This window comes from Alligator mississippiensis, chromosome 13 (assembly GCF_030867095.1).
Source record: "Alligator mississippiensis isolate rAllMis1 chromosome 13, rAllMis1, whole genome shotgun sequence".
Lineage (NCBI taxonomy): Eukaryota > Metazoa > Chordata > Crocodylia > Alligatoridae > Alligator > Alligator mississippiensis.
The window spans coordinates 21,757,258-21,769,431 of record NC_081836.1 but is presented as its reverse complement, the minus strand read 5'-3'; the positions used below and the strand labels follow the sequence as shown (position 1 = coordinate 21,769,431).

General features: G+C 51.6%; 1 protein-coding gene across 7 annotated transcripts in view; it reads left to right on the top strand.

Annotated features, from left to right (window-relative positions):
* Window positions 1-378: 378 nt before the first annotated feature.
* The window catches only part of NPRL3 (NPR3 like, GATOR1 complex subunit), a 151,290-nt gene continuing 139,494 nt past the window's right edge, over window positions 379-12,174 (top strand). For 2 of the 7 annotated variants that reach the window (XM_019482365.2, XM_059716343.1), the window contains exons 1-2: window positions 379-540; window positions 11,787-11,856. In XM_019482365.2, the coding sequence (XP_019337910.2) occupies window positions 384-540; window positions 11,787-11,856 (227 nt within the window). In that variant the 5' untranslated portion in view covers window positions 379-383. Of the gene's footprint in view, window positions 541-4,164; window positions 4,184-10,890; window positions 11,008-11,786; window positions 11,857-12,174 lie in introns of those variants that run through there. The other 5 variants (XM_059716345.1, XM_059716344.1, XM_019482364.2 and 2 more) reach the window with 5 other exon arrangements.

Sequence of the window (12,174 nt, the reverse complement as noted above, 5' to 3'; positions counted from 1 at the left end):
GAGGTGCACGTCACGCAGTGACAACAGCAAGTCCCCGAGGCAGCTCAGGGTTCCAACCACGGGCCCTGCGCGGCCCGTGGAGCAGCCAGGTCGCACACGGAGACGAGTGCGGAGAAAGCCAGCGGCGCTGAGGCAGGGCGCTGCGAGCGCCTCAGGACGCTACAAACACACGGGGTCGCGCGGGCGCGGCCCCGCATGACCACAGGAACCTTCTCTTCACAGCGGAAGCGGCCGGGCCGCCCGGTCTCGAGCCGAGGACAGCACCCGCCACTGCGCTCAGGAGCCGCTCGGTCGCGCACGAGCCCACAGCGCATGCGCGGAGGCGGAAGGCCGGCATCCGCTTTCCTGCCGGGTCACTCTAGGCAGCTCGGCGCGACGTCTTTATGGTTCGCGCTCGCGGCGAGGGGAGGGGGCGCAGCGCGATGGGCGAGAGCACGAGCCCCATCAGCGTTATTCTGGTCAGCTCGGGCAGCCGCGGAAACAAGCTGCTCTTCCGCTTCCCCTTCCAGCGGGGCCCGGAGCACCCGGCCGCCCGGGCCGGTAAGTGGCGGGGGACTGGAGGCGCGCATGAGCCGGCTGGGCCGGGTTGAGAATGGCGGCGGCAGCCTCCTGGCGGGACACGACGTACCGGGCCCGCCCGCGCCGCCCTCCCGCGGCGCCCTGAGCCGCCTGCCCGCTGGCGTGGAGCGGGCGGGGCCCGAGGCTCCATCAGGGCTGTGAGCCCAGTGCCGGGACCTGCCCGCTCTGCTCCTGCAGCCTGTGGGGCCCGATGAGCTCGATACGCCCGGCCTGGCGCTTGGTGGCCAGCCTGCTGCACGTGTACACATGCCGCAAGCAGGCGAGGGGCAAACAGGCCAGTGGCAGTGGGGCACTCCCCCAGCAGAGCATTAGATCAAGCAAAAGAGGGCGTTGGCTGATGTGATTCCAGAGCTGTTGGCCATCATCTTTGAAAACTAGCAATCAGGAGGGGTCCCAGACTATTGGAAAAGGGGAAATATAGTGCCAATATTTAAGAAGGGGAAAAAGGAGGATTCAGGGAACTACAGACCAGTCAGCCTCACCTCAGTCCCTGGAAAAATCATGGAGCAGGTCCTCAAGGAATCCATTTCTAAGCACTTGGAGGAAAAGAAGGTGATTAGCAGGGATCCTGGTTTTCTCCGATTTAAAAATTGAAAATTCTCTGATTTAAAAACTCAAAACTCGTTATTAAAATTAAAGGTCCCCCCCACAGCCCCCTCCCCCACAGCACTGCTGATGCCCCTCACTTCCCCCCCACAGCCTCCTCAGCCCTCCTGATTCCCCTCACTCCCCCACAACAGCCCCACAGCCCCACACACACAGGCACAGACATGCAGACACACACGCACAGACACCCCAGCAGGTAAGTGTGTGTGGGGGGGAAGGGGAAGCAGAAGAGCAGGCCAGGGGAAAGGGAAGGTGCTGGGAGGGGGGCAGATCAAGAAGGGGGGGAAGCGTTCCCCTGTGCCTGCTCTGGAGAAGAGAAGACTGAGAGGGGATTTAATAGCAGCCTTCAACTACCTGAAGGGGGTTTCAAAAGAGGATGGAGCTAGACTCTCAGTGGTGACCGATGACAGAACAAGGAGCATTAGTCAAGTGTTGCAGCAAGGGAAGTTTAGGTTGGATATTAGGAAGGGTTTTCTCAGTAGGTGGGTAGTAAAACAAGTTACCCAGAGAGGTTGTGGAATCGTCATCCTTGGAGGTTTTTTAGACCTGGCTAGACAAAGCTTTGACTGGGATGACTTAGTTGCGGCTGCTACTCCTTTGAACAGGGGTTTGGACTAAGTGACCTCCTGAGGTCCCTTCCAACCCTAATTTTCTATGATTCTATGAAACCAATGGGAGTGGTGTTCATGGAGGGTGTAGGGCTTATTTGTAGCATACCTGCCAAAAAGTTTGGCCTTCACTGGTCTAGAGGGATATTCACAAGGGGTATGACCCCAAATACAAAACCCAGGGAGAACGTGCATGCTTTTTAGGAAGTAGGGAAAGAATTGTGCCTATCTTTAAGGTACTTTACCAACTCAGCCAAAACCTATTCTCAAATTCACAGAAGTTTAGGGCTGGAAAGGACCTTGTGAGATCATCAGGTCCAGCTTCCTTCCTAACTTGAAATCTAATAAGTGTTTGTTGCTTAATTCCAGAGAGATTTTATGGTTTGTAATTTGAGATGAAGAGACAACGTTCAGGGTTAACCTTTAACCTTAACTTTTGGAATGTTTTTACTTTTGCGAATTTGATATCATAACATTAAATATTTTAATAATTCTTTAAAATGGTTTTGCATGGCATGTGTAAATCTATAAAATCTTGCATTCATACAGTGAAACATTTAAGAATCAACACTCACAAGTTAAGGTGTCTCCATTACCAACATCAAAATGTCACATGTATGGTATCAGCTAAGTTGATGACCTTGGATCCTGGTTTTCTCTGTTTAATATTTGCAAATTCTCTGATAAAGAATCGCCAATTCTCCAATTTAAAAAAAACAAAATTCCCCATTTTTCCATCTTTAAAATGAAATGCCACTACATATATAGGTATCATTTGAACACCATGTTTTACTAATATATTTACAATTTTAAAGCAGCTTGGTAGCCTACTAGTGCCTCAATTGCTAGTAGAGCATTTTGACATTTGATTTTGGGCTTTTGAGCTTGGAAAATCAGAACTGCCCCCTTTACTCACTAGGATGCAAATCCAACTGTGCCTTTTCCCTCCGCCCCCTCTGCTTTGTGTTACTGAGTGGCCCTGATAGCCTGCCCATGTTATTGCCTCTCACTCTCAAGAGACAGCTCCCTGTCTCTGCCTGTGCCCCTCGCTCCAGACCCACAGCCCCCTCCCCCCCACCACCCTGCTGGTTCCCCTCACTCCTGACTCACAGCCCTGCCCTGCTGCCCCCTGCTCCTAGCACCCCAGTGTGGGAGGAAGGGAGTGGGTGTGTGGAAGCGGTACGTGCCCTCCAACTTTTCTGTTCTCACAGTAGGGCACAGGGCTGCAGCCAGGCTGGACCAGCTCCAGAGGAGGTACTTCTGTGGCCCAGCAGGTGGGACCCAGCACGTGAGGGAGTGCCACACTGCTATGGTGAGGCACCAAAGCAGTGGCAGCGGTGGTACATTTGTACCTCCAGCTACAGCTGGGCGAGCAGGGGGCACCTTGCCTTGGTAGTGATAGCCACGGAGGGTGCTCCTGCCTGAAGCTGGTCTGGCCTGGCTGTAGTCCAACAGTGGGTGCAGAATCCCCATCCCCTGCTGTGTCACCTGTGCCCCTTCTCTCGCCCTCCCTTCTCCTCCCACCCCTATAGACTTACCTGGCAGGAGCTGCAGGAGATGTTCTCCATGCTGCCTGGCTGCCACGTGCATGTGTGCTCCCCCTGCTTCCGATCACCCTCCTCCCATTCCAGGCAACACCAAGCAGTCCCTTTCAGACTGGAACTTGACCAGCCTGCAAAGGGAAACCCACCGCTTCCTGCATTTTTCTCCTTTAAAGGGGAAAATCCATGACTTCCTCCTTTTAAGGGGAAATCCACATTTTTCTCGGTTAAAAGGAGAAAAGTTGTGTTTTTCCGCAGCAAATGGAAAACCAGGATTGCTGAAGTGATGGCTCATTTAAGCTATGTATTCACCTTTATTTATATATCATGTGCACTATGGTTAAATAAATAATGATGAAATAATAGAAAAATAGGGATAAAGGGCCCCCCACATCATTTACTCCAATCCTTGCTCAGTGGACAGCTCTTGCTGTCTAAACTGCCTCAGAAAGATTCTTCAGCCTCTCTAGGTAATCAGTTTCAGTGTTAAGCCAGCTTTGTAGTTAGTTAGTACTATTATGTAACCTAAATCTTCCCTGTTGAGGTCTAAGTCCATTATTTCTCCTTTTGTTCCTCATGGACACTGGGGGAAAACATCTTTTAAATTTGCTCAGATTTCTTTTGGCTTTGCTTCTGCCTTACATGGACCTATTTATCTAGCTATTGCCTATGCTGGATCTTTAGTCTAGACCAGAGGTACTTAGACCGTGGTCCGTGGACCACCACTAGTCCGCAAGCTCCATTTAAGTAGTCTGCAGAAAGGTGATGTAAGGCTAAAGCTGACAAACATTACCCCTGACTTCCCAGAACTTTGCTTAAAAAAACAGGCATATCCATCGCGTTAGAAAGGTAAGACTACTTGTATTAAAATATGAGTTGTTTGCTTTTATTTGTAAAGAAAAGTTTATTAAGTGGTCCGCCAAGGCCCTCAGCAATTTTCAACTGGTCTGTGGAAACAAAATTTGAGAACCACTGGTCTAGACATACTTTTGTGGACATAGTAACTTTACCTGTAGCCTAGTCTGAACAACTCTCAGCAGGATGGCACTTTAACTGGCTCAGAGAGGCATGAGCCTTTGTGACAAAGTAACATCTTTGTCAGATGCTATGAATAGACTGGCAGATAGAGAAGATTTTCTATAGGAGGGACAGGGGTAGGGAATGCTGCTAAATGAGCTAATAAGTGGGTTGTTCAGATCGGGGTAGGCAACCTCCATCTGGCCCATGAAGAGGTTGGATCTGGCCTCTGAAGGTCCAGTCTGGCACAGGTGATTGGTGGCACACCACAGAATTTGTCCCTCCCATTTTTGGGGGGAATGTGACTCAGTACTGAGGTTAAATGTAGGCAGCTTGGGTGCTCAGGGATGGAGGTTTGCAGCATAAGCCAAGGGATAAGCAGGGGGACTATGATGGCAAAAGCTCCCCTGACAGATTAAGTCAGTTGAGGTGAACAAGGCATTTAGCTCTGGAGGAACCCTGGACTAAACAGCTACTTTGTGTATTGGACTAAAAATCCATCCCCCTTCTTGAGACCATATGGTCCAAGCTGTGGGTGATTTCTTGTTCTGCAGTCTCATGTAAAAGTTGTTTTTTGTTATAGGTTGGTAGTGGAATGTCCAGGAAGTTAGTGTTCCCTCAAACTTTTGTGTATTTCTGGAATTCGATGTTGAATTGGAGTCCATTCCCTTTTTTATGTAGGGATTACCCAATCTGGCTAATGTAGATAATTGAGGAATATTGTAAGCAAGCTGTGGTGTATGTGATATTGATGGAGGAGCAGGTAGACAAACCCCCAAAGTTATAACACAAGTTGCTTGAACCAGGGATGATGTGGTCTGTGCTGAGGAGCAAGGATCCTGGTTTTGTCTGTTTAAAAATCCAAATAATCTGGTTAACCCCCTTCCTTCCCCCAATTCTCTGATTAAAACCCCTAAAACCTGTGTTTTTCCATGATTAAAATGAAATGCCACTATATATATAGGTATTACTTGAACACAGTGTTTTATTGATATATTTATAATTTTAAAGCAGTTTGGAAGCCTACCAGTGCCTCAATCATTATAATAAAACAAATTCTAAACAACTATATATTTTGGCATTTGATTTTTTTTTTCTATTATAGAAAATCAGAGCTTCCCTCTGCCCTCTTCACTCACCAGGACGTGGATCCAGCTGCAGTTGTCCTCCCCCAGCTGCTTTTTGGTGCTGAGCAGCCCTGATATGCTGGTGCCCCTCACTCCCAACCTGCAGCCCCTCACCCCCCCATTGCTGATCCACAGGCATCTCACTCCTGATCTACAGGCCCCTGGCCTTGCCAGTGCCCCCCCTTCCCCCCCATCTTCACTGGTGCCCCTCAGTCCTGACCCATAGTCTCCATCCCTGTTCATGCCCTTCACTCCATGCCCACAGTCCTCTGCTTTGACCCAGCCCCGCTGGTGTCCCTTAGTACTGACCGTCAGCTCCCTGGCCCTGTTGGCTGGTAGCCCTCACTCCCTACCCACTGTATCCCACCCACCCCAGCCCTGCTGGTGCCCCTGTCAAACCCAAACCCCCCTGACACTGATGGTGCCCCTCACTCCTGACCCACAGTCCCCCATCCGTGTCAGTGACCCTCACTGTGTGCCCACCGTCCCTTGCTTGTCCCAGCCCTGCTGGCTCCTCACTCCCTACCCACAGTCCCTCGCCTCCCCAGCCCTGCTGGTGCCCCTCACTCCCAACCTGCTGCCCCTAGGCTCCAGCCCCCCAGTGTATGAGGAAGGGGGTGGGTGTGTAGGGAAGGGAGCGCAGGGGGCATAGGTGATGTGTTGGCACAGGCAACATTTGGGGGGGGCAGGGAAACACGTGCCCCCCCTCCCTGACTTCTGGACCCACAGCAAGGCATGGGCTGCCTGGCTGAAGCTTTGGGTAGGAGCCACCTCTGCAGCTTAGTGGGTGGGACCCGGTGCAGGAGGAAGCGCTGTGCTGCCATGGCCCCCAAGGTTATACAACACTGCTGTGGCGGCCCTGCATCCTGCTCCTCCCAGCCCCAAGCAACCCCTTGCAGGCTGAAACTCTGCCAGCCTGCAAGGGCAAACCCACTGTTTCCTGGGGTTTTCTCCTTTTAAAGGAGAAAATCCTTGTTTTGCTGTGTTTTTCTATGGCAAAAGGAAAACCTGGATTCCTGCTGGTGAGGAAGAACAGTTGGCATTTGGGTTTGTAGGAAGGTCTGGTGGTTTGGTGAGAATTGGTGTTGGGTAGACTTTTGTTGGAGAGAGATCATTTGAGTTTAGGAGGAAGTCTGTAAGCTAGGACAGGCTTGTCCCCTAAGGCTAGCTTGAGACAGTTATTATCCAGGAGGGGTTAAAGATCATTAATGATGTGTGTAAGGCAGTAGTTTTCAACTGTTTTAATCTACAGGTACCCCTTAGAAAGTTTTCATTTTTTTTTTATCATTATAGAAAAAATAATAAAGCTCTGTTGCTAAGAACTCAGTCTACAGCTATGGATTTTGGAATGTTTTTAACATGTGGATTCCTATTTGAAAACCTGGTTGTCTTGCGAATCATGTTTGCACCCTCAATAGTGCTAAGGTTGTGTGGTACCTTGCAGCACCCTTGAAAGGATCTTGAAGCACACTGGTACCATGACACCCTGGTTGAGAAGCACTGGGCTAAGGAAGGAGTATCAAAGATATGGCCTGCAGGCACCTGGCTGGGGCTGGCATGCATTACATGCAGCATACAGAGTTGGAGCTGATGTGTGGGACTGCAGCCAGCATGCCCACTGTTTGTAGGGTGAAGGATTGGTCAAGGATGCATGCTGGATGTGGCATCCATGTCAAACTGGCCTTGTGGGCTAGAGCTGCAGTACAGGTTTGCTCTAATTTCTGTCTGGCCTGTAGACTGGCCCTACACTTCTCATCTGGCCTGCAGGGCTGGATGGGTTTGACACCACTGGTCTAAGGTGTTTGAGTTGGGGGATGAAAATGATGAGCAGAGGGATCTGTTGTCTTTGACATAGAGTTGGTATTGTTGCAGGTTGCAGAGGGGTTTGATCGTGACTCTGTTGATTTAGGTAGCTCCACTTTGGGATTGTATTATATGTGTAGGAAACCCTGTTATAGATTCTCAAGGTGTGTATTCTAGTTGGTGGGATTGGAGTTGGAACATAGAGCTTGACTGTAGATGATGTCTGTGTGTGCCTAGTACAGCAATTATTTTGGCAATTATTTTGGGTGGAGGGCCACTTACCCAGTTTTGGCAGGCGGTCGAGGGCTGCATGGGTAGCCCTGCCCCTTGACAGGTGCCCCGCCCCCTAGTCACCATCTCGGGACCAATGTCCCAGGACCAGCACCGGTGGGGCCCAAAGTGGGGTGCAGGCTGGCAGGGATCTGTGGAGCCAGGCGGGGCTGCACCAGCAGGAAGAGGGGGGAGCTGGCCTGGCTCCATAAAGCCCCTGCCAGCTAGGACCCCGCATTCCTGCCACCCTGCTCTGGGCCCCACTGGCACTGGCCCTGGGACACCAGTGCAGGCCCCATGCTCCCGCTGGCTCCCATGCCCACTTGCACCCAGTACCCCCCAGCCGCGTGGTACAGGCGGGGGGCAGCATGAAGCCCTGACCTCCTGCTCGCTGGCAGGGAAGAAGCTGGTGCTGAGTGCGGGGAAAAGTGGCTCCTCACCCGCCCCATGTCCGGTGCTCCCTGCTGCAGGTGCTTGTAGCCCATGCGGGGCTGTCTGGGGCAGACACAGGCAGCCCCACGCAGGCTGCAAGCAGCTACAGTGCAGGGTGCTAGCCACGGGGTGAGCAAGGGGCTGCTTTTCCCAGTGCTCAGCACCATCTTGTACCTGCCCCGCTGTCAGCCTGGACCCTGTGCCGGCTCCAGGCTCGCCTGTCGGTGGCAGCAGCTGCAGCCTCCTGCTTGCTGTGGTGGGCAAACCAGAGGGCGCAGTGCAAACACTGCCTGGCATGCCAAGTGTGGGGGCACAGCTGCTGTCTTTACACACAGCCCCGACGGGCGAGCTTGGGAGCAAGCACGGGGCCCGGGCTGGCAGTGAGGCTGGGTTACAAGGTGGTGCTGAGCACGGGGCGGGGGGGAAAGCAGCCCCTCCCTTATCCATGCCTGGGGCCCCGCGCTGCAGCTGCTCGCATCACCACCTGGGGCTGCCTGTGCCTGCTCTGGACAGCCCTGCGCAGGCTGCAAGTGGCTGCAGCGGGGAGTGCCGGCCACGAGGCGGGCAAGGGTCCGCTTTCCTTTGCATTGGGAAGGAGCCCAGGGAAAAGCTGAGCGCGGGGGGGGCATGGCCAGCGCTCCCTGCTGCAGCCACTTGCAGCCCATGCAGGGCTGTCCGGAGCAGGCACAGGCAGCCCCATGCGAGCTGCGAGCAGCTGCAGAGTGGGGCGCTGGCCATGGGGCAAGGGAGGGGCTGCTTCCCCCCCCTACGCTCCTTCCCTGCCCGGGGTCCCCCCCTGCCCTTCTCCCTGCCCCCCCCCCCCCCCCCCCCCTCTTTCCTGAGGTTCCAGCACAGGGCATCCACATGCTCCCAGGCCAGAAGCCCCAGCTGGAGCTTCTGGCTTGCAGGCCGGATTTGACTAATGGGCTATATTTTGCCCACCCCTAGCCTAATATGAAACCTCCTGGATAATGATGACCATCTTAAGCTAGCCTTGAGGGATAAATCCTGGCCTGGCTTCAAGCCAGACCATTCCATTTCAAACAACTGTGGGGGAGGGGGGGTTGCCTTTTTTCTAGCATGGATGTGGTCCTCTGAGCATATATGTTGTCTATACATGTGCTCCTGGGTGGGGGGGGGGGTGGGATCACTTTAATTAGAGTGACTCTGAGAGCTGTTGTAATTTAAGTGCTTGCAGTGTCACATGTATTCAGCATCCCATGCTTCAAAATGGTGATGGGGGTACTTTAAATAAAGCTTGTTCAGTGAGCTTTAGCTAAAGCGCCCTTGCCACCATTTTGAAATGTGGGGACACTGAATACACGTGATGCAGAGGCTGCTGGAGCACATGAATTAGCATGCTCCAGCAGACTCGCAGTAGACTTGATTTGTCATGTCTGCTTTGATGCATGCTAATAAGCATGCGTCAAAACAGCTCCATCATGTGTATAGGTGCCCATGTTTTCCACATTACTTCTTTGCCAAGCGGTGGCAGTTCATTAATGACACCCTTATCAGGAGCAGAAGTAGTGCTCTTAAAGGGGAACATAATTTTTTATTGAGACTTAATTCAAGGTGTTTAAAAATAACTGATTATAACTGAATTGGTTCAAATGCAAGTTAGGTATGTATATATCTTAGAATATTGGGGCCTTAGTTACTTCTCAGGTGTCTGACATGTACAGATTTTACTTAGATTTAAATGCCTGAAAAGCTCTGAGGATTTTGGCCTAAAAAGATGCTATACAAAAGTTATATTTTACCCTTGATTTCTGGTGCAAACTTCCCTGTGTCATCAGAGCAAGCTTGACATCCCCACTCTAAATGTTAAAAAGTACCTTTCAAAATGCTTGCTTTCTTTGTACCTCTTTTTTTGCATTTTTTGTAAAGAAGATCTGAAAGATTTCCCCTAGTCCTTTTTCCCCCAAAGGTTGTTTGGAAACCCTCCCCCCCCCCCCCTTCCAAATTAGTGGCGTTTGATCTCTTTGTCCTTCGCTGTTCAAAATGACCTCCTGGGCTGCTTGTACACATGACAGGGGGTTTAGTCCCCTAAATTGAAACAATGGGTTTTTAATTGCAATGATTAAAAACCCACTGTTTCAATTTAGGGGTTTCTGTCACTGTTCTATTGGGGGGGGGCACTACTCCCCCCCCCGCCCGCCTGCCTGCCTCTCCTGTGGTCGGGGGGGCAAGCTGCCGATGGGCCAAGTGCCCCCTGAGCTGGGGGGGGGCGGGGGGGGCCTGGTCCTTCCCTCTGCAGTGGCAGCACCCCCAGCGCCTCCTGTGTGGGCTGCGAGTGGGTGGGTGCCACCTATGGGGTGCCACTGCTGTGGAGGGAAGGTTGCTCAGGGCCCGCCAGCAGCTCGCCTTCCAGTTATGGGAGAGGCTTCGTGGGGGCAGGGGGCAGTAAGATCAGGCCCCTTGCTGGTTTTTTTTTTTTTTTTTTTTTTTCCCCTTCCCCCGGTGGAGCTTGCCTGTACAAGCTGCTGCTGGGCTGTTCAGTCTCTGAGCTACAGGAGGGCCTAGTTCTTCCCTCCACAGCGGTGCTGCCCCCCCTGGGGCCAACCTGGCAGGGTCCTAGCTGGGCGGGTGCTGCTCCAGCTTGCAGGCAGCACTTGCTGGATCCAACTCTTCCCCGAGTCCACATGTGGAGCAGCGCCAAGCGGGTTTCCAGCTCACAGGATCAGGGAAGAGTTGGATCCAGTGTGTACTGCCTGTAAGCTGGGGCAGTACCCATGCAGTTAGCATCCTGCTGGGGAGGGGTGCTGCCACCATGCAGGGAAAGACCGGGGCCCCCTGTAGCTCAAGGGGTGCACAGCCTGGTGGCAGTTTGCGCAGGCAGACTCTGTTGGAAAAAAGAAAGCAGTGAGGTGCCTGATCATTTTTTTTTTTTTTTTTATTCCACAGAGCCTGCCTGCCTCTCCTGTGTCTGAGGGCGAGATGTTGGTGGGCCCTGAGCTACAGGGGGGGCCCCAGACGTTCCCTCCACGGCGACGACAGCCCCTGGGGCCACCCAGGCGAATGGTTAGTGGGCCCAACCCAGGCGAATGGTTAGTGGGTCCAACTGTTCCCTTAGCCCAAGCTGGGACAGCACCTGCCCACTAGCCAATCCCCCACTGTGGGCGGCCCCAGGGAGCACCGCTACTGTGGAAGGAAAGACTCGGGCCCCCTGCAGCTCAGGGCCTGATCAGCCTGCTGTCAGCTCATTCCTTGGCTGCAGGAGATGCAGGCAGATTCTGTGAAAAAAAGGATTGGGGAAGGGGGAGGGAGTGCTGTCAAAAGGCTATATTATTAGAAATGACTATGTTATAAACTAAACTACATGACGATTTGGTTTATTTTGCAATGTAGCAAACTCATTTAAATCATAAAAAAACCCCTCCACGTGTACAATGTAAAATGGCCAGTTTTTGTTACGTGTACAAGTACCCCTGGAGAATTACCACACTTTTTTTGGCTGTGACATCAATAGAAATGAAACTGAAACCTGAGCAATAATGAGGAAAAGGTTAGAGTCTTTTTTTTCTTGCTTTTTGTTTTTTGCTTACTATATATAAAGTGCAAACTCCTCTGAAAGTTTGTACTTCTTCCTGATTGAGGGATGACAGCTCCTATTTTTGTTCCTCAGTACCTGTGAACAAAAACAGGAAAGTCAGGACTTGATTCTTATAGTGTAAAAGGGAGCAAGATTTTCTGCTTTGTTTTTCAGCCTTTCTTATACATCATCTTTTTAAAAAAGCACACACCTACATGTGTCTATTTTCAGATTGCTTAAATGGCTTTTCTTTTTCTTTCTATGTCAGGTAAACCAAGGAGCCAATATGCCGTGAACAGTGCAGGTGATAATAGAGAGGACCAAGAAGGAGACTCTAGGTAAGAGAATTTCTTCTCGGTCATAATTTTTAAAAGCATGAAAATGGGCCAGGTTTTACTTGCTGGTTGAGTAGACCAAGCATGTGCGTGTATGTGTTGTACGGTATAAACAATCTGCAAAGAAAAGCTTAAAAATAAGTTCCCCACAGACTGAAATGCAAGATGAACCTACATAACTGAAATGTCTCATGAGCAGGGATCCGAGTTTTCTGTTCAACATGGAAAAATACAGTAAAACCCAGATTTTCTCATTTTAAGGAGAAAAATGCTGGAAACGGTGGGTTTCCCCGTGCAGGCTGCAGAGTTCCAGCCTGCAAG